The sequence below is a fragment of the Vicia villosa genome, unplaced genomic scaffold, assembly GCF_029867415.1.
Source record: "Vicia villosa cultivar HV-30 ecotype Madison, WI unplaced genomic scaffold, Vvil1.0 ctg.001470F_1_1_1, whole genome shotgun sequence".
In the NCBI taxonomy this organism is placed as follows: Eukaryota; Viridiplantae; Streptophyta; class Magnoliopsida; order Fabales; family Fabaceae; genus Vicia; species Vicia villosa.
The window spans coordinates 99,247-121,371 of NW_026705628.1; the positions used below are offsets into that span (position 1 = coordinate 99,247).

At 35.1% G+C, this 22,125-nt stretch overlaps 1 protein-coding gene and 1 pseudogene across 1 annotated transcript; one reads left to right on the forward strand and one right to left on the reverse strand.

The window, feature by feature from the left end:
• Window positions 1-9,168: 9,168 nt before the first annotated feature.
• Window positions 9,169-14,391, reverse strand: LOC131635355 (cleavage stimulation factor subunit 50-like). Its single transcript, XM_058905972.1, has 13 exons — window positions 13,904-14,391; window positions 13,705-13,817; window positions 13,361-13,433; window positions 13,152-13,235; window positions 12,985-13,071; window positions 12,517-12,587; window positions 12,317-12,368; window positions 12,167-12,224; window positions 11,562-11,662; window positions 11,322-11,476; window positions 10,064-10,172; window positions 9,584-9,640; window positions 9,169-9,506 (listed from the first exon to the last, which is right to left on the reverse strand). Exons 1-13 carry the CDS (start codon window positions 14,087-14,089, stop codon window positions 9,354-9,356), a joined length of 1,299 nt encoding a protein of 432 aa, XP_058761955.1. The 5' UTR covers window positions 14,090-14,391; the 3' UTR covers window positions 9,169-9,353.
• A 5,465-nt stretch (window positions 14,392-19,856) lies between these two features.
• On the forward strand, window positions 19,857-21,233 carry LOC131635357 (protein COBRA-like; annotated as a pseudogene).
• The last annotated feature ends 892 nt before the right edge of the window (window positions 21,234-22,125 follow it).

Here is a 22,125-nt window from a genome sequence, read left to right on the forward strand (position 1 = left end):
GAGGTCTCGCGGTGCGATACTGTATTTTGGTTAGGTTTCTGTTCCTGCTCAATCACACTGGTCTGATGATACATAAAACTAAAATTAAAAACGAGAAAATAATAAAAACTTACTGTGTTGGGTTGCCTCCCAACAAGCGCTTTGTTTAACGTCGTTTGAGCTCGACGGTCAACGCTTTCAAGGAACTAAAAATGGTGCATGTTGCTCCACTCCCCCGAAGTAATCTTTCAACCGTTTTCCATTAACGGTCCAACTCTCATTTGTCTTAGGATTCTCTACCACAATGGCTCCATAATTGCATACCTCTTTTACCACAAATGGTTCCGACCATTTTGACTTCCCTTTATTCGGAAATAACTTGAGTCCTGATTTGCACAAGAGCACCCTTTTTCCAACTTGAATTTCTTTGTGGCTGATGTTTCTATCATGAGATGCTTTCATTTTGTCTTTCTGAACTTGATTTTCAGCATCTTTGAGTTCTTCTTCGGTGGCATCGATTTGGAAACTATCCTTCTTGTTCTTAGGATGCTTCTTGGCTTCGAAAAGATTAAAATTTACCTCTTCATCTTGCACCCTTACTTTCATGATCCCCGCATCCATATCAATCATCATTCGGGCGGTTTTCATGAATGGTCTTCCAAGAATTAATGGTACCTCATGATCTTCCTCCATGTCAACTACCACAAAATCCACCGGGAAAAAGAATTTGTCTACTTTTACTAGCAAATATTGAACCACTCCATATGGTGAGGTGATAGACTTGTCAGCTAATTGCAATGTCATCCTAGTCGGCTTCGTCACAATATTCCCTAATTTCTTGACAATGGATAAAGGGATTAAGTTGATGCTAGATCCCAGATCAATCAAACCGTCACCAGTGAAGTTACCTCTAATATTTAATGGCAAAGTGACTCGTCCCGGATCGGATTCCTTTCTTGGAGTAGTTCTTTGGATTATGGCACTACACTGGGCATCAAGCAACACGGTCTCCTCATCTGTGTACTTCTTTTTCTTTGTGATTATCTTCTTCATGAATTTAGCATACTTGGGCATTTGCTCCAACGCTTCGGCAAATGGAATATTTATATGAAGTTGTTTAAATATGTCCATAAACCTTGCATGTTGCCTAGCATTATCTTTCTTTGATGGTGCATGTGGGTATGGGAGGTGTTGACTCGGTATCACCTTGCTTGCCATCTTGTCACATGCTTTCTTCCTTTTGGATTGATCTCTTTTTTTCACTTCTTTATTCACCTCAGTTACAACAATTTCATCTTCCTCATCTTCCGCTGCACGATTATCATCTTCCTTCTCAACATCCTTGTTTTCAACTTCCTCATCAAGCACTTTTGCACTCTTTATTGAAATAGCATTGCAAGTTTCTACACAAGTCATAGGGTTTTGAAAAATTGAGACTTGCCTTACGTTTTGCTCGGCGAAGAATCTGGTAAGTTGAACATCTTGCGTTTCCCGGTTTTGTTGAATGGCTAAAGAGAATTGCCTGAATTGATTCATGGTTTCCTCTAACTCAGTGGCTCCTCTTTGATAACCTTAATTATAGTGTGAAAACCCTTGTTGTTGGTATTCATGGTTAGCCATATGATACCCCCTCGCATCTTCTAGTGTGCACCATCCAATATCATGAAACTCATTAACTTGAGGTGTGAACTGTGACACACTTTGAAGGAGATACTCCATTTGTTGAAATATGATCTCGTTTTGAGCATGACTCGCAGCATTTATATTTGGATCGAACATGCTGACAAACAAAATTCTACAAAACTAGCAAACAAGTGAAATAACAGGATAAAAAAATTATAATAATAATTAAAAAAATAACAATTAAAAGACTATTGCAATAACAAAATCTAAAATAAAGCAACTAACTAAAAATCTAAAATAAAGGAACTAAACTAAAAATCTAAAATTAAGTAACTAAACAAAAAAATCTAAAAATAAGTGACTAAACAAAAAATCTAAAAATAAGTAAATAACTAAAAATCTAAAATTAAGTAAATAAACAAAAAAAAATCTAAAATTTAGTAAATAACTAAAATTAATACGACTATTGCTCTTTTTCGTGTTTTGCTGTTCAATCTCCTAGCAGTCCTTTCGATCTCGGGATCAAAAAGGAAGTTGATCGCTGGAAACTTTACTGCGCATACACTAATTTCTGCAAAAACTAACAAACGAGTGAAACAACCAAATTAATAAAATAGTAACAAAAACTCAAAATAAAAACTATTGCAATGCGTGCAATATTGACACCAATCCCCGGCAACGGCGGCAATTTGTTGAAAGTATTTGTGGGTAAATATTTTCGGTAATATATCGTATCCACAGGGATTGGTTAATATCACTGCCGTTCTATAGTTAGTTATTTTGAGTGAGAAAAAGTAATTGGATTTGTTTTATGATTATAATACTATCAAATTTAGACAATAATTAAAATGCAAATAATGAACGTTTGTTAACGATTAAGGAAGTATGTTGAGCTTTAGGGTTCATCAACCTATTCCTATACAATTTATCAATTAATTCACAATTGAACAATCATTTGAATTACTATCTTCACTTATCCTCAAATATGATTCCATGTCTGCAAATCAAATTAGATAAACTTCTACCGGTATGAGATTCGATCTCTCCAAATATCAATATCGATAAGAGTAATAAGGAACGATAATTATGAAAACTCAATCACAATTCCATCTCTGCAAATTGAGATTGAATCAATATAGTAACCTAGGGCAAAAGTTAGAATCTTTTCTTTCGATCAAAGACTCCACGATAATTTAATATAAAAACAAGGTTTCTTATTGATAATAAATTCAAACAATTGTTCATAGGAAAGAATCAATGATATTGTATATTCATAGGTTAATTACTACCTTAAACTCAACAAGAGGAATTTAGCTCTCCATAGACATGAAGAACACACAAGAATTAATAGAGGGATTCATCTTCATCAACGGAATGTCTTCAATTGGTAAAGATTTGGCCTTCGATTGTTGTTCTCGGCTGCAAACTCAGACTGCTCTCCTAATTTCGCTCACAAAAGATCTGTCCTTTACTTGGAAGCTAGGGCTTTTATTTATAAGTTTTGGGCTTTTAACGCCACATCCGCGGCGCGGAAACGGATGTGCGCGGCGCGATCAAAAACAGAGACTTTGGAGCGGCGCCGGCTAGAGCTCCCGCGGCGCGCCCTTGTCAAACTTCATCTTTTTGTTTTGCCTTTGAGACTTCCAGCTTTCTTTCCTCTTCATGTTTTCCTAAAGTTCCATTTCAGCTCTAAACCTGCATCAATAATACCCACAAGTGATTCGATTTGCTTTACACATGAACTAAACCTTTTTGGTTCAATTCTTACTAAAAACCTATGGATCTATCACAATTTGCATTAATTTAGAAAAGAAATTACTTATATTAACACATGAATTTACCATTAATTCACTCCTAACAGTCAGCACCATCAAACTCATCATTCCACATTCTCTTTGTACTCCTTCTTCAACATTCCCACATTCACCTTCAGCTTCACTTTCATCAACTTCACCTTCACTTACATTAACTTCAGTTTCAGATTCACTAATATAATTTTAGTTTCAACTTCACTTACATTAACTTTTGGACCATCAACATGTACTTCCTCATCATACTCTTTTCCTAGTTCAACCTCATTTACAACATCAGTGTAATTAATGGTGTACTTTACATACACGTCTACCAACTCAATCCCTTCAACATCATCAAAAAATTTAAGCACAGCTTCATCATAACTTAGGGGTCTAAGGCCACGCAAAAAAGATTATATCCAGGGTTCCAATACCACAAACACTTAATATTTGTATATCCCAAATTTTTAATCAGGTTTTCCAACTACATATAGGACATATAGTCCACATCCCCTTCCCAATTAATTTCAGAAGTTTCTCCATTAATGTACCACTTAACAGGGTTGGATACTAAATGCCCCTTATGATGAATTTGTAACCTAATGTGATGACTCTGACTTGGTATGGAATAATCATAATAAACAATGAAAAACAATAATCAGATTAAACAAATAACATCATGGGACCACTTTTAGATTAAAATAATTGCATGTATTTGGGACCACCTTCATAATAAACTAACCTTCTAGGACCATATTGTTAGAATAAGATTTGTTTCTACAACAAGTCTCTATGTTTTGACGATAACAATACATATATTTTGTATGTAACAATTTAGTTTCTAATAGTTTCTTGAGTATGCAGATATTATGCTCTAAGAAGTTTCTGGATTGTTGTCCATGTATAATCATCAAAACGAGCAAGGCGCCTCAGAAATATCATTTTCATTTGAGTCTGAAGAATACTGAATGTTCATCAGAGAGTGGAGTTATGGTGTGCTTCTCAAATAATTTGTAGCTTTAAAAGTCACAAGTAATTAGAAGAAAGAATTTTGTTAAAGCTTTTGATTCAAGATCAGAAATCAACATACAAGAGTGAGCCTTCAAGTTAAGCTCAGAAGTCGATATGTGTTCATCAGAAAAGTTGTTGCTTCTAATTCTTAAGACAAAGTCAAAATTTTGAATACATCAAAGATCAAGTCGTGAATACATGCTGTAAATTAAACCATAGTTATAATACTACTTAAGTAAATAATGGAATAAAATATTAAACCGAATGATCAAGAAGTTTACCACATACGAGTTCATTCTATATTAGTCGTTCAAATTTAGTTCGTTTTGGTTAAAGGTGCACGACCCGCCAACCAATTCCAAACAAAACATCAATTCTACGACTCTCGTAACTTTAAGGGCATCTCTCTATTTTTATATACTTCTCTCAAAAATTAAAATATATTTATGTATATACATATATCTTCTCTGTATCTTCTTACGTGTTTATTTTGAAGGTGACTAATCGTGAAGGTGAGTAAATGTAATATAAATATATGTGTGCAAAATTTTGATGCAGTGATTGAAAAGCATATATGGGGAATTGTATGCTCATACATTTCATGGATACATGGTTACCGGAGAGGAGTCACGAGGTGCACACCAGAGAGGTGGCACAGGGTGTGTGTCCAAGGGGGAACAACATTATCCCGTAGTGGATCATTGAGTCTGATTGATGGATAGATACCTATCATCTTAGTGGTGCTGAATCCTGAAGCGATACCATGACCCTTTGCGGAGGGATTGATATTCTTGATTCATATGCATCAACATATAGACATTGCATTAGGAATGAGTCTTAATTTTCCTATATGTATTATCATCTGTAAATGTTTATATACATGTGTTAAAATAAGATCTCTAGCCATGTATAATGTATTCTTTGTTTATGCTTGTTGCTCCGCTTTTGTATATTTGTTATTTTAGGATTGATGACCCTTTCAGTGGATTGTGTGGGCCATATGCCAATAGATTATGACGCATCCAGGACACGAGGAGACACCGCCGTCGAGGGTGACAGACTTCACCTTCCCTAATGCATGGACTGACATGTCCTGGGGGTTCGACCCGACCCTAGGACGACTCACATTTACCGGGAACATGTTGGAGACCACTACTGTCATAGGACAGGATCCGAAGACCACCTACTCTCGTAGGACTTTGAGCTTCCAGATTCCAACTTCCTTGATTCATATCTAGTTTTCTCTCATGTTTGATTGACCGTTTAAGATTATTTACTCCTCCTTCAGTCCCACCTGGACCCTCCTATACCTCAGTCATGGGAGGGGGCCATTCTTTCATGACACCTCTATGACTCCCTTATACTTACAGATGTCGCTAGGGTTACCCTCGACGTACACACGTGACATTTTTCCAATAGGCGAGCTCCCTCATGTCGACCCGACACGTGTGCCATCATTTTAGTCGGACGTAGGTGGAGTAGGGGATGACGTAGATGGATTAGGGGATGACGTTGTTAGAGCAGAGGATGATGATGATAACGATCCCTCAGAGCACGATTATGATAGCAGACATGATGACTCTGATCATACCCTGTTGAGCGCTTGTAGGGGTTTGTGCGGAGCTGGAGAGTATCGCGTTTGTCATTAGATTTTGATCACGGTAGTTAGGGAGTAGATGATAGTAATATTTTCAGCATTACATGATGGTTACTGTATGCGTGGTTCGGACTTTCCCTGGGGCAGCTCTCCTACGTGGAATTACGTATACAGTAACCGTTATCTAATGCTGAAAATACTACTATCATCTACTCCCTAACTACCATGATTGAAATCTAATGACAACCGCAATACTCTCCAGCTCCGCACAAACCCCTAAAAGTGCTCAACAGGGTATGATCAGAGCCATCATATGCGCTATCATAATCGTGCTCTGAGGGATCATAATCATGATCATCATCTGCTCCACCTACATCATCCCCTGCTCCACCTACGTCATTCCCTACTCCACCTACGTCCGACTCCAATGATGACACACGTGTCAGGTCGATATGAGGGAGCTCTCCTATTGGAAAAATGTCACGTGTGTGCATCGAGGGTAACCCTAGTGACATCTGTAATTCTAAGGGAGGCATAGAGGTGTCATGAAAGAATGGCTCCCCTCCCACGATTGAGGCATATGAGGGTCCAGGTGGGGCTGAAGGACGAGTCAATAATCCGAAACGATCAATCACACCTGAGAGAAAACTAGATATGATCAAGGAAGCTGATGATTAAGAAGCATCTGTCAAAAGAGAAGTTGAAGCTCAAGCCAATTTGAAATGCTATTGGGAAAATTAGTTGATGCTAATGCCTAAGTTGATATGCAGAAGCCAATCTGAACAAAGAAGATGAAGAATGAAGATTCTACAAGATGCAACTCAACATATAATCATATACATCTTGATAGAGATCATAAGAAGCAAGGAGTTGTTGGTCGTAAATTGCTCAACAAAGAAGATGAAGAAGAAGAACACTACAAGATGCAATCCAACATATAATCACATACATCTTTATAGAACAATGTAATGAACACAAGAGTTGTTGCTCAGATTGTGTTTTAGTTATAGGATTCTTCATGTAAATTGTTTTAACATAAGAGTTGTTGCTCAGAATTATTTTAAACAATATGTGCTTAATTAATTGTGTAATATGTTTAAGAGAAGCAATCATGTAAACACAAATCTTATCAATTGTATGTTGATGGTACCTTGAGAAATCAAGTGAAGATCATAAGCTCAAGAAGACAATGGCAGTGAGTCATTGTGGAAATCCTCTTAGAAGACCAAGTGAAGGTTAGGACTCTAATGGGGTAAATGAAAGTTATATCCATTGATATCATAGAACGGTTCATTTCTTGGTAGTTAGTCACTTGTGGTTGCTTGTGTGGGGTTAGTCACTTGCGGGTAGCTTGTGCAGAGTTGTTAGTCACTTGAGGGTAGCTTGTGCATTATATTATGAATCACCGACGGTTGCTTGTGCAGCGTTAGTCACCGGCGGTTTCCCGTGCAATTGTAGTCAGTTTGGTTATAGTGGATTAAGACCTTAAGTTCAAGGCAAAATCACCTATGAAGGGTGGACTGGACTAGCTTGAGAATTTCTCAAGTGAACTAGGATATATCGTGTGTCTTTGCTTTTGTCTATTATATTCTGATCATCATTTAGTTAGAAGCTATAATAAGGCTTAAGGTTCTAAGAAAGCTGAATGCTTCTGATAAACAAAAGCTCCTTAAGCTTCTGCGTAAGAACGTTAAAGAAAAGAAAAATTATTCAAAACCCAATTCATACCCCCTTTCTTGTGTTTTTCTCCACCTTCACATATGATTTAGAAAGGGTAACATTATACAAATCCCAAAACCCTAAACCCATAAATGAAAAATGTGACAATGAAATCAGCAAAATAGAAGGAACGAATGAAAATCCTAAATCCAAAAATGAAATTTCACTTACCTCAGACAATATTTCATTTCTTATTTGCTTTTATATGACGTATGAGGAATATACATAGTGCATTCCTCTTTGCAGTTCCTTTGATGCTTGAAACAAATGGAATTAGTGCTAAAAATGAAATGGATTTGAACAAAATGGAAGAAGGACTTCAATGGAAGTAGGGATGAAAACGAGATTAAGGCTGAAATGAAAACATTCAACATTTTTTAATAAATAAGCAAATTTATTTTTTAAATTTCCAAATTTTACAATTTTAATTATATTTTCAATTAAAAACAAATTATTTAAATTCAAATAGTTCTTGTCAACACATTTAATGACGTGGCGCCATATACTCTACGCCACGTCACTGATTTCAGTGCCAACTACACAAAACAGGATGAGGACTAAAAAAACCCACAAAAAAATTTAATAGAGGGATCAAAATGTTAAATGTTTAAAGGTGACTAAAACGTTAAAAAATATAAATAGAGAGACTAAAACTATATTTAAACCTAACTTATTTAATGTTATTATTTATATGATTTCTTTATTTCTTTTTTTTTACTTTCACACTCTGGTTACTAGGGAAATGTGACCCTAATCATTCAAAACTCGTGCCAAGAGATTATGACACTAACCTCGGATAATATCTCATTTCTTATTTGCTTTTATATGACGCATGAGGAATATCCATCGTGCATTCCCCTTCGCAGTTCCTTTGATGCTTGAAACAAATGGAATTAGTGCTGAAAACGAAATGGATTTGAACAAAATAGAAGAAGGACTTCAATGGAAGTAGGGATGAAAACGAAATTAGGGCTGAAATGAAAACATTCAACATTTTCTAATAAATAAGCAAATTTATTTTTTAAATTTCCAAATTTTACAATTTTAATTATATTTTCAATTAAAAACAAATTATTTAAATTCAAATAGTTCTTGTCAACACATTTAATGACGTGGCGCCATATGCTTTGCGCCACGTCATTAATTTCAGTGCCAAATAATCCATGTACAAATATCCCTCTTATACATGGGTTCAATTCTTCTTCAGTTATAAATTTTTTTAATGATAACATGACACAAAATTTGACTGGTAAAATACAAATACATGCAAGGACTTCAAGCAAAGCTTTAATTATTCAATGAACAAGCTATTTTTAAGAACTAATTTAATTTGGCCATTTACTCAAATATGGTTTGAGAGTGGGGGTAAGGTACAAAACAGGCATGTCTATATTTTACATTAATGTAATCATATCCAAATTAAGCTAAGTTGGTCTAAACAGGGACTGAAAAAAATAACTAAGTACTTTATAAACTAATCACAGCACACCAGCACAGATTCACAAAATCCTCCAATTTTATGCAGCAAATGCATTTACTGATTTTGCAGGATAAAGATATAACCATGAACTAGGTGAGTTTTTCTTAATTAAACTATAGTCATTTATCTCTTTAATTTAGGATTACATAAATTAAACCTCCTTCCAGAACCGAATTGATCTATCAGTTCCACATGAAATAAAAGCAGACTCTACTGGGGAATGTTCAAGCCAGCGCGGTGCACCAACATGATTAGAAGGCCATTTTGCTACTATTTCCGTTGTCATTGCATCCCAGATAGTGACCTGCAAATATTCACCAGATTCCTCATATAAAATTCATTTTATAAAGCGAACATCACATATTAGACAACAAAACAAACCTCGTTGTTGAGTTCATCTATGGATAGAATAAATTCTTCTGTCGCGTTAAAAATAGCCTGCAAAGAGTGCGTGCAGAATGGAAACTATAAGATAAGAACATGGATGAAAATGCTACTTGAATAGAGGATAGGGGATTGAAGTTCTCTAAAAAATGTGATCAGTGATAACTACTTTCAAATTGTAGCCGAAACGATAACTTATGCATAATGCGGGGGTATGACAGTTATGAGAGTAATCAATAAGCTTTTTGCTTCCAATGATTAAAAAACAATAATTGCTTGTGATTGTAAGAAGTAAATCGAGAAAACTACTGATGTTAGGTCAAATTAACTAACAAAATTGACAAGCATAAATATCTCTCTCGGTGCAAATTTTGATTCTATGCATTTGCATCACTAAAACCAAAAGATTGGCTTACCACTAAATGAATAGACCAAAACAAAAGCATACTAAATAGTAAATAAAGCCTATCGATGTACCTGGAATCTTAGTTGTGTATGCGTGGCACCGAGATATTGTTTGACTAATCTTCCAGTGCCAACCTCCCAAAGCTTTATGGTGGAGTCCTTCCCACATGAGAGGACAAACCTAAGAACTAACAGTTATATTGATACAACAATCTAAGCTTATCCAGAAAGTTCAAAGTGTAAAAAGTTGGTCAATTAACATTGGCCTTCACATAAAAAAGCAATTAACAACTGTAATAAAAAACCCAACAACATCGATCAAATAAAAGTAACACACAAGATCCTAATGTATATTATGGTAATTAGTAAACATGGTCATTGCAGATTGTTAATTCGGTTTTGGAACTCTAACAGAAGCAACCACTTCAAAGTAGAGCAGTCAAAGTGGGGTCTGACCTGCATGTCAACCCAGGTCACCATAATAGGGTGTGTTGGCAAAAAAAAAAGAAGATCCCTCTTTATAATGTTATTCTGACCAAGCTTACTTAATACGTCAGTTGATGCAGGTTAGTTATGGTTTGTGTTGGGTTAACCCACTTTTCTTAGGGAAATATTTCCATAAACAATATAACAAAACAATCTGAAACCATACTTTTAATCCAAGGACTCTTTCCCTAAAAAAAGGTTTTCGGACTCTTAACAGCAACCCTCCTGTTCTGGTCTAGTGTGTGAATGACCCCACCGCCATAGCCATAGTTCCAGCCAAGAGCCTCCACAAACAGAACCATCTACCCTAACTTCGTCAGCCACACAATGACTTTGTCTCCCTTCAACTCCACAAACAACCTTCATCTACACCTCTTATTTAGAAAACGGGCCAAAAAGAACTTCACAATCATTTGCAAAATCTAATTTTTATTTGCAGCAGATGAATTGATCACTCGGTATTTCTTTGGGAGAGGGAATGGAATTGTACAAGCTGAAGTATGGTGAGTTCATCCAAAAATATAAAAACATTGTTTCCTGGTTTAGTTTTAAATGGGTTTGATTTGACATATGGAAATAGAGACTTAATCAACATAGAATTAATAGACTTCTACAACTGTGAGCATATGATTATTCTTATTATAGATTACAATATTTTGTGTATAATTTATTTTTTTTATTTTGCTACATTTTTTTGGAAATTAGATAACCCAACCCACCAGCCTGGCTCACCCAAACCGTGTCTAATAATTTGTATAGTGGCACTATCATTCTCATGGTTTTTAACTGTATTAGTGTTCATGTTAGCCAATTTACCAAATATTTGCTTCAAAATGTATTTTACCTTTGATCTCTTGTGAAAATTGCACTGGTAGCTTCTGCCGTTGCATGTGCTGCAGTTATTGAGCGCACACAGTTGGCAGTGATGCCATCCCACAGTCGAATAGCACCATCTTTAGATGCTGTAACATACATGGAACCTGTACCAGAATATCTAACCTACAAATCAGACAAGGAAACATATGGATCACTGTTATGAAAGTAAAATAGTTAACAGTGCGTGAACAAGAGAGAATTGACATGCCTGGTTTATGGCTCCATTAGGGCTATTATCTGGAACATTTGCTGACAGATAACACTGAAAGGTATTTATATCATACAAATGGGGAATCGCGTGATCAGTCCCTGTAGGAAATCAACATTAATCATCTTTGATATTGAGCAAATCAACGAAGAAAGCAAAGATGCTGATTGGAAGGTAATCTAGAAATAAAGAAGGGTTTTCTCCTTTTACATTCCTATTATCAATAAGTCACCCAATGGCACTCAATATCGTAATGCCTATAAAGAGGAAATAATTCAAATTGCTGAGTTATTGCCTAAACTCAGAAATAAGAGAGGATTCACTAAAATATAAACAAACCTATAGGTATTGGTGTATTGACATCAACCAGAAGTATATCACTGGAAAACATGACTTCCTAAGCTTGGTATCATACAGATGGTGGGACAACACGAGACAATGAATATAGCACGACAACGACTATATTTGAGCATGATGTTTATGATTGCAAAATTGCATACTATTAAGAAACACAAGACACATAGATGGAGAATGAATACATTATAGTAAAGAAAAAGACAATATTAGCATATTATTAAGCAGATAGGTATGATAAAAATAAATACCTGCCAACAGAAAGTCCCCTGAGGGGTGAAAAGATACAGAGCGAACATTGTGTGTATCCTGCAAGACAAAACTCAACATAAATGACTGCTTATGCTTAATTCTTATTGTTGCTCGTTTGTTGCTAGTATATAAATGTAGAACAGCACTACCTGGATAACCCTGTATGATCTCTTAGCATTGGCTTTTGAAACATCAAAAAACCTAAAGGATATTAGACCGGTGTGTTAAATTGACAAATTCTAATAGCACTTTCAAAATATAAAGGACCGAAACGAGAAAAAAGAATGCAGATGAGATGCATATTACAGAACCAAAATTAAATAAGTTAGATTACTGCAAGAGGTCATACCTTATTGTCTGATCTTTGGCTCCAGAAACCAGGATAGTACCTTGCGGATGAAAATCCAGATCATTTATTGGCTGCAGTTTTGTTACATATAAGAAAAAATTGACAAGCATGAAGACAGATTCTAAGAATCATTTCATTAGCGTTACATTTCACTAAGTAAAAGCATAATGAATTATGTCAAAACAAAAATCTGCCAAAACTCAAATATAAGAGCAAGTGTAATAAACACATGGAAAAAAAACTCCACAACAACACAGACAAATAGAAGCTAGCGCGTTGATATTCAAACTCAAACAAATTAATTATTTGGCACACTAGAAATTAAAATGCTATCATGAAGCCAAGTCATCGTCAACAATAAGTGAAGAGGACAATTATTAGTTTTGATCGTACAGGAACATCAAACTACGCATAAAAAAACAATTTCGCATAATAAATTCAATAGAACTTAGAAAAGTGAAAATATACTTGTGTATGGTCATAATATGTTTTCAAAACAGACCGCACAGGAGCATCCTTTGCATCTGGGAGCAACGACTGCTTAATCTTTGAAACCTGCCAAATAAATTGAAGCATAAGTTTGAAAATTGTATCAAGAAATAACAATACATTTAGTCTAAATAATAAATCAGCACCTCAAATAGCTTAATTGATGTATCTGCACTTCCGGTGGCAACAAACCTTCCATCAGGACTAAACTTAGCACATCTGGCAACATTCTAGAAATTAAGCCAATTAGTTCAAAAATCGAATAACAAAAATTAACTGCTTCTTAGTAGGGTTTGCATGATATTTTGAAACTATAATGCAGGATAAGTGTATGTTATTAAAGCATATCGCATACCTTGTGTTCTGAAAGGTGGCGTGTCTCATGCTTCGGGAAACTCTTTGACGAACCTTTTAAATCTGCCGAAGAACTATTACACCAAAACACAATTTTCAAGGATTAAAATGTTTCCCCTATCCTATTTTCTATATTAAAATGAAGGAACTTAAAAGTAGTATTCCAAGTAACACGAAACCAAAATAAAAGATAACAAATCATGTTCGATACGATAATGAATATGATCATTTTGGAAGTATTTGTTAATCTAAAAATGGGCTCAAATATGAAATATGTAGTCCTACTTTCATTAGATCAAATATTTGCTTTAATTAATAATAATAAAGAATGAGTGTTATTCTTGCCTGAAATCAACGGCTGTTGCACCGGGACGAGGCAAGGGCAATGATGCACCCAAATCTTGAAAGGGAGAAGATGAAGTCCCTCTTGACACATCATCCTTTTCCGCTGCAAGACCCTGTTATTTCTTTAGAACAAAAACGCTTCCTCATTCTCCCATTAAAGGGAGAGATTATATATTACACAAAAGAGAGGAGTAAGAACCTTAGCAAGCAATTGAAGAAGCTTGTTGGAAGGGGCTTCTACATTCAATGGTGTCATAGTTGCAGAAGCAACAGCAGTAGCAGCCTGAGTGAGATTGCTGTGACGAAGATGAGCGACGATAAGAGAATTGAGGTGTCTGAAGAGTTTGCCATCTTGCACAGTTTGCTCCGAGCTACTGTTTTCCATCGATGATTCCTTCCTGCACAAAGGACCAATGTAGTAGAAGAAGAACCCTAGAATGACTGAATGAGAATTTGACGAATTGCTTCTGGACAGTGTTCCTCAATTGTTTTGCTGCCGTCACCACAGTCCGTCACTAGTGAGTTTCAGCGAGTCACTTGTTCCTCGAAATGGTAAATGTAAGATACTTTATTCCTCGGTATTAAGATGACTGGTTTTCTAAATCGAGTTACCTAAAGTATGTCGGGTTCAACTCGAACTCAATGGAGCTCGCCCTAAATAATGACTTATCCAAAAGAACAAAGTCGAGTTGAAATAGTTAATGGGTTAGGTTGGTTATGTCGGCCTAAGGCTAACACGTGGTAATATTTGATTAAGATATGATGGAGAATGTATTTATGGTTTATTGAGAATATTATGGCCTAAGATTTAGGCAACTAAGTTTGATTTTCAATCACCATTAAAAGTTCATACAAATTAGGGGCAATCACATTAAATTTTCTCTTATGGGTTTTACATGTAAGACAGGTCAGAACTGATATATAAGGAGGGCAGGAGAAAATAATATATACACGAATAAACATGCAAGGATCTCCACTAAAGAGTTCTTGCCACCCTTGGAGGTAAAATTCATGTTGTAACTTTAATAAAGAGTCTTTGTCACCCTTAGAGACAATATACATGATGGATCTTCACTAAAAAGTCCTTGCCACCCTCAATGTCAAAATTCATGTTGGAATTTCAATGAAGTATTCTTACCGCTCTTAGAGGGAGTATACATGTTGGATATTCACTAAAGAGTTCTTATCGCCCTCAGAGGCAATTAAACATGCCTTGGTCTACTAGTTTATAATCAATCGTCCCATCTAGACATCGTGCATTCCTATAACAATGGTAGCACATCGCCATACGCTTATCGTGGTTTTAAAATTATACCAAATAATCGTTATTATATAACTCCCTAATAATAAGAAAATATATAAAAGACAAACTAAATGCGGAAGGTGTTATACCTGTAGGCGAGTAAATAGGAAAAGCTTCAATTTTCAATTCCTGTTTTTTCCTATTTTCTGTAATTTGAATTCTAATATTTAATAAAGTAATTATCTTCCTTCCTTAGTAAAACATGTTTGATTATCTGAACTATGTGTTTGCATATTTAATATTCGTGTTGTATTGGTCAAAAAGTACAGGTGTGTGTGTGTGTGTTCCGCTTGCAAGGGCGGAGGGACTCATATGTCTTAGTAGGTATATCACGTTGTATGATGGTTAGGACTTGCCCACAGTGGCGAGAAGCCCTGTATGGAGGCTTTATCATCGTCGGAGAAGGTAACCACGCCGGTCTCCTTCGATCCTCCCTCCCATACTTCTAATTCTACCTCCCTTTCATCAAGGATATGAGGGTTCTTTTCCCCCTTTCCCCCTTTTCTAAGGAGGTCTTCAATGTCACGCCCTCCCAGTTGTTCCCTAACAATTGGAGCTGAAGATTCAAAAGAAGAAACATGAATATACAATAAGAAAACACAATAAGAACAAGAATTGTTTCACTCTCTTAACTTCTGTACATAGTTGTTGTGGTTGCACATAGTCTTGAGAGTTTCTTACCCTTGTATATCTTATAAATCTCAAGAACCAAGATCTTTGCATGTGCTGTATTATTTGTATCTCTAATTGTATATCACATACATCTTGTTGTAATACTAAACATTATGTTTAGAATTTGTAAAAGTCTCGGACTGTGTGATGGAGCAGGAAGTCCTGAGCAGTTGGTTTAGGAAAGGAAGTCTCCTTCTAGTATTGAGCAGGAAGTCCTGAACAGTTGGTTTAGGTAAGGAAGTCCTTAACAGTTGGTTTAGGCAAGGAAGTCCCTTTCTAGTGTGATTGAGCATGAAGTCCTGAATAGTTGGTTTAGGCAAGGAAGTCTCTTTCTAGTGTGATTGAGTATGAAGTCTTGGACTCGTGTGTCTAAGAAAATTGTAATCAGGTTCTGATTATATTGAAAGCTCTTGTGTGGCAAGGAGAATTGATTACTCTTATTATATAGGAACAAGGATAAATTTTTTTTGTGATTTACTGGTTGCTTTTGCACTTTAAATTATTTCGTTGCTGCATTTTAAAATATGAACTTGGTCAGATTCAGAAGTTGCTATTTTAAAAAGGAAATAGTTATCAGATACACAATTCAACTCCCCCCCCCCCACAGTTTTTTTGTATTTTTTCTCACCTTCAAGATTGATCGGCACTATGATTTCAAGATCAATGCAAATTTGAACTTTGATCTACCTCTGGTTCTAGCAGTCACTATCGCTGATCGCAATGTAACATGATTCCTCGTAGATGATGGAAGTTACCCCAACATCCTCTACATTGACACATTAGAGCAATATAGGCCCTAGGACAATAATTCAAAGTAAAGCCACTTAATCACGAAGAAAAACACTTGGGAAAGCCAGAGTTTTTTCGAAAGAAATAGAAGAACTTAAAAGGCCACCTTTTATCTGGGAGAATTATGAAGGGGAGGGATGTGACCGTAACTATTATTGTGGGACATTTGCTTTTCATCCTGGTCAATAATAGTTGGTCATATATCTTTGAAATACCTGAAACACAGACAAAAATCAAAATTTGGAAGTAAAACGAACAAAATGGGTAGAAAAGATCTATAAAGATACTAAAAACATATATTAAAAACAATGAAAATATCATTAATCATTTGGTTCTTGACATCAGTCGGGTAAAATCTATATTTGGTTTGTGAGTTCAGTCTTAAAAGCTTCATTTGGTTTCGGGATCAGCCTGTGTAAAATATCTCATTGTTATAAAATATTCATAGGCATATCCTTAAAAGCTCAAGACTCATTTTTAGTGAACTCTTAAGAGAAACTCTTATGAACATGAGTAGACCAAGTGGTAGATTGAACCTGAATAAATCTCAGATGCATTCTCTCTAACTCTATCTCTTTAATTTTTATTATTTACTTTTATTCTCTTCTTGTCTATTATATTATCTTCGCTGAACTAACACAAATCATTTTTAAGAAAGAATTTTTTGAAATGATCTTTATTTATAAATAATACAATTCTCCCCTCTTGTGTATGGAGTCACTTGCTGAACACGAATAGGTGCTTGCATTCAAGATGATGGGGGCCAATTAGTAGTAATTCAGATTGAGTGGTTTTCACCTATTATCGAGGTCGATACATGGGAAGTTGTAGGACTTATGTCATATACCAAATGGGTGCATGATCTTGGTTTTGATGGAGTATACTTTGAGTTGGATGCTAAAGTCGTAGTGGATAGTGTGAATAATCAGCAATTGAACGCTTCATACTTTAGTGTTATTACTTATTAATGTAAACACTTATTTTCTATTTACTATAGGAATTCTCATGTTAAGTTCATTATAAGACAAGCTAACGAGGTTGATCATGCTTTGCCACAAGTGACCCTGTCATTTTGTAAATATGTATATATATACACACACACACACACACACACACACAAAGTTCAGAGATAACTGGCATAAGAAGTGTCACAAAGAGCACAAAACAACATCTATAAATAAAATGGAAACACGTGGAAACAACAAAAATAACCCCCACAAGCAGGAGCAATCAAGAGATGAGAAAAAATATCCAAACAAATGCCTACACTCCAAAGCTCGACCCACCAGAGAATCAGGCTAGAGCTCAGACCACTAACCCCACCACCAATAGAGCAAGAGACCATAAATGAAAACCAATACCATGCACTCCTTTGAAGAGGGACTAACCTCTTGAAAGGTTATTTGTTTAGGCACAAGATAGGGTTCTGAAGCCAATCAGAGAGTAATAATGAGTTTGCGGGTGACATGAAAATAAACCAATTCCAAGCCAAAAGTACTCTTATCTTCCACCTCTTGAATGTTTGTTGGAGAATCGGAGGAAAACTTATTGTTACGCACATACCAAATATTCCACACCACTACATACTAAATTATGGCAAAGCATCCACTAACCTTAGCCCTACATCCTAAGGATCTAAAGAGCTAAAAAAAGAATACTTTGATCCCTTCGAAAAACAATATGGATTTATAGCCACCTAAAAATCTTATATCAAACACTATAAGCCAAGCTATAAGTAACGAATAGATGTGAACTTAATTCAAGCAAATTCCCAAATAGAATACAAGTGATGTCCTTCGTATTAGCTATGACCTTTCGCTTAAGTAGATTCTCTCTAGATGGGAACCTATTGTGCAGAAGTTGTCAATAAAAAACATTCACCTTAGAGGGAGCCCAAATATCCTATATAAGGGAGTTGAAACCTTTCTCTCAACATGGTTATCGGAAGAAGACACAAGATGCACTTAGAGATAATAGACAGAGGCTACCAAAAAAAATTGTCTTTATTATGTCTCCAAGCCCACATATCACTTTCCTCACTAAGCTAAACCTATTGGAGAATAAAAAAGAGATCAGAGACCAAAGGTTCCTCATGGACAAAAAACAATCTTCTCCATTTATGATTCTAGGAAAAACTTCGCTCAACCCACACACCTATATCATATATCGTCCCATCCTAAACTTGGGAAATAATGAAGAGTACTAGAAACCTAATCTTAAGAGGTAAATTCTCAATCCAAGGATCACCTTCAGAAGGAGGTCTAGAGACCTCACAATACCTTCCTAACCAAACCATCATCAAACCAATTTGAATGGGTGACCCCATCTCTTGTTAGTTTTCAAAGTTTTATTGATATATCTCTTGTTAGTTTTCACAGTTTTATTGATACACCAACATGTATTCATGATCATATTAGTAATGAAATGAACTGTGAGATATTGGATCGAACTCTAGTATAGTCGAAGGGTAGTTTCTTGGTTCGACAGGATTAAGCATGAAGTCGAAGGTTGTTCACATGCTTGTGTCGAAGATGCTAGGGTCGTTAGCATGTTAAATTAGGTTTTAGTGTTTAAACCCTAATTTGTTAAGTTAGCTTGTTTATTAAGTTGGCTTGTGTAATGGGCCTTGTGGAAAAAGCCCATTAGTTAGTATGTTAGGTTTTATTATAAATAGCATACTAGTCTCTCATCATTGCTAAGCTGCAAATCCTAATTTGGGGCGAGAGATGTTATTTGTTATTCTTGTAAACTTGTAATATTGTTTTAAGAGAAAGTAAAAGAATAGCAGTTATAACCAATATTTGTGTTCTCCTCTTCTTCCTTTCCTTTATTCATCCCTTATTTTATACTTTGTTCTTGGCATTGAATTCACAACATGAACCATTACATTTCATTAAGTTTTTTTCTATAAAAAAACTAATACGGAGCATGAAATTATCTAACGTGTCTATTGAACTTGATTGTAAAGAAATGATTGACGACGTTGCTAGGAATTTCGAAACCAATACCATTTACGGAGCTCTCATGAAAATTTGTAAAACTTCCGGTATCTTTCAAAACTTTAAAATACATTTAACTTGGAGACAAGCAAACAATATTGCCCAAAAGTTAGCACGAGCAACATTATCTCTCACTAGTTCCTAAAATTATGATCTTATCCCATCTTATATTGAGATTAATATCGATAATGAATAATAATCTAAATTTATAATTGTAAAAAATAACTAACAATCATTACAACACGATTAGTTTCTCTATAAATCAAAGATAAAATTTTAAAATGGTAAGAATGAAAAGTTTTTTTTTCTCAAAAAATAATAAAGGTTGACTACCGACATACATAGGACGGAGAGGTTTTCAATTCAACAATAGCCAATAGGACCAATTCAACAATAGGACCCCTCACAGCTCACACTCACTACTTTTCAAATCACGAAGTCAAACTAAGTAACTTTGCAACTTCATAATAAATACAGTGATTTGAACTTGATGATCTTGAACTTGAGCTACCTTATCACTTCAATCACAAAATCTGCACCAAGTAGTGAACTCAATCTGCTTATCTACCGTTGGATCTCGTGCTGGCTTTGTAGCTTTTCTCTTTCTACTCTTCTCTTGCTCAACATTCACTTCCACAGGTTTTTTCTACTTCTTGATTCTAACTTTTCTAATTCTAGTTCAACTATGTAGTTAGTACATAGAGCAAATTGGACTGAAATAATTTACTTATAATTTGAAAGTGGTTGTTGATTTGCAGAAGCCTATGATCGGTTAGATCCAAATGGAAATATCACACTCAAATGGGATATCATGAGTTGGACTGCAGATGGCTATGTTATAAGTCTCGAGAACTTCCTTATTTATGATAAAATGCAAGCACCAATATTATTCAACACTATGTAATATGATTTGCTTTTGCTTGAGTTTCATAGGCTGTTGTTACAATGTACAACTATCAACGACATCGCAGTATTCAAAAGCCGGGATGGACATTAGGATGGACATGGGCTAAAAAGGAAATAATCTGGAACATGTTGGGAAGCCAAACAACCGAACAAGGAGATTGTTCGAAATTCAAAGCCGGAATTCCGCATTGTTGTAAGAAGGATCCAACCGTGGTTGATTTGTTACCAGGAACACCTTACAACCAACAGATTGCAAATTGTTGCAAAGGCGGTGTGTTGAGTTCATGGGCTCAGAAATCAGAATCCACGCAATGCTGTAAGTTCTTTTCAGGCTAGTGTTGGTTCTGCTGGAACAACCAATGGAACAGTTGCACTTCCAAGAAATTTCACCCTGAGAGCACCTGGTCCTGGTTATACTTGTGGTCCTGCAAAAATTGTCAAACCAACTCAGTTTATTACGAGTGACAAGAGGAGAGTCATACAAGCCTTGAGTAAGTTATCTATGCCTTGTACATTATTCAGAAGAGTTATTTTATTTATGAGTATGGAAACCAAATTTGAGGTTCTATTTAACATGATATGTATATTTTATGGCAGTGACATGGAATGTTTTCTGCACTTATTCTCGTAGACTTCAATGAAGACTTAGAGTATGAACCATCAAATATAGAAGCTGTTGATTATGATATTTCTACTGACCGCCGTTCTTTCAAGCATTCAAGAAAATCCAAAACTCTTTGTCAGCTATACAAGCAAGTTGTCTTACTGACAAAACATGCTATTGATTATAGAGATAAAGAGTAACTCGGAATGCCTTGTGATATTGATGATTAGTGACATGGAGTAGCTGTCTTGTTCAATGTTTAATTTTCTTGTTTTTGTGTGTTTCATTGTAAGGTTTTTATCTCGCAGATTAAATATGTTTTTTTTCTCTATAAAATTATCAGATTATGATTTTGGTTCCTATTAAAAAAATGATATATTTTAGTCCCTACAAAATTATTATGCACTTAGTTTTAATCCCTACTGTTAAATCGAAGTATATTTTTGAATGATTATTTTACATACATGTTTAAAACGTGATAAAAGGTTCTTCGAAAAAAAGAATTCAAAATTTAATTTCCAAGTCGAGATTTGCATTACTTTTATTATTATCTTTTGAAATTTAAAAAATCATATTTAATTCTTCACATATTAAAATATTCTATAATTTAGTAAAGAAATACTTTATAGTATTTTAAACACGTATGAAAAAATTATTCAAAAATTTAAAAGTTTAAGGGTAATTAAACAGTTTTTAAAATTTTAAAAAAAAATAGCAAGAACTAAAAATGCATGCATAAAAATTTTATGGGAACTGAAATATGTAATTTTTTTAATAGGGACTAAAAATAAAATTTGAGATATTTTTAGGGACAAAAAACATACTTAACCCTTAATTATAAGTTGTTCGCTTCCAAGTTAAAAAACAAGTGTGGTCTATATGTTATTATTAAGATATCTTAAATATTTATGTGCTTTAAGGGGGTGAATATAGGGGAAGTTTTAGTAGTTTCTTGGGCCGATCGACGAGGAATCGAAATATCTCAAAATTTAGCAAACAACAAAAGGTTGATGTTGATATTTGTAAATATATAGTGTTAAAAATATTTGTATATAGAATAGTTCCACATCTACTATATCATGTAATTAGTTGTAATCTCTCTATATATAATAAAGTCTCTGTAGTGCTTTACAAAACACACAGTTTAT

What these genes read in the sequence shown, in the direction of transcription:
- LOC131635355 (XM_058905972.1), bottom strand. Translation starts at nt 14,089, where the DNA reads ATGGAAAACAGTAGCTCGGAGCAAACTGTGCAAGATGGCAAACTCTTC. An exon ending in GCAACAGCCGTTGATTTCAG is followed by an intron (nt 13,434 to 13,704) that starts GCAAGAATAACA and finishes TTGGTGTAATAG; the next exon opens with TTCTTCGGCAGATTTAAAAG. An exon ending in ATTTTCACAAGAGATCAAAG is followed by an intron (nt 10,173 to 11,321) that starts GTAAAATACATT and finishes GTTAGTTCTTAG; the next exon opens with GTTTGTCCTCTCATGTGGGA.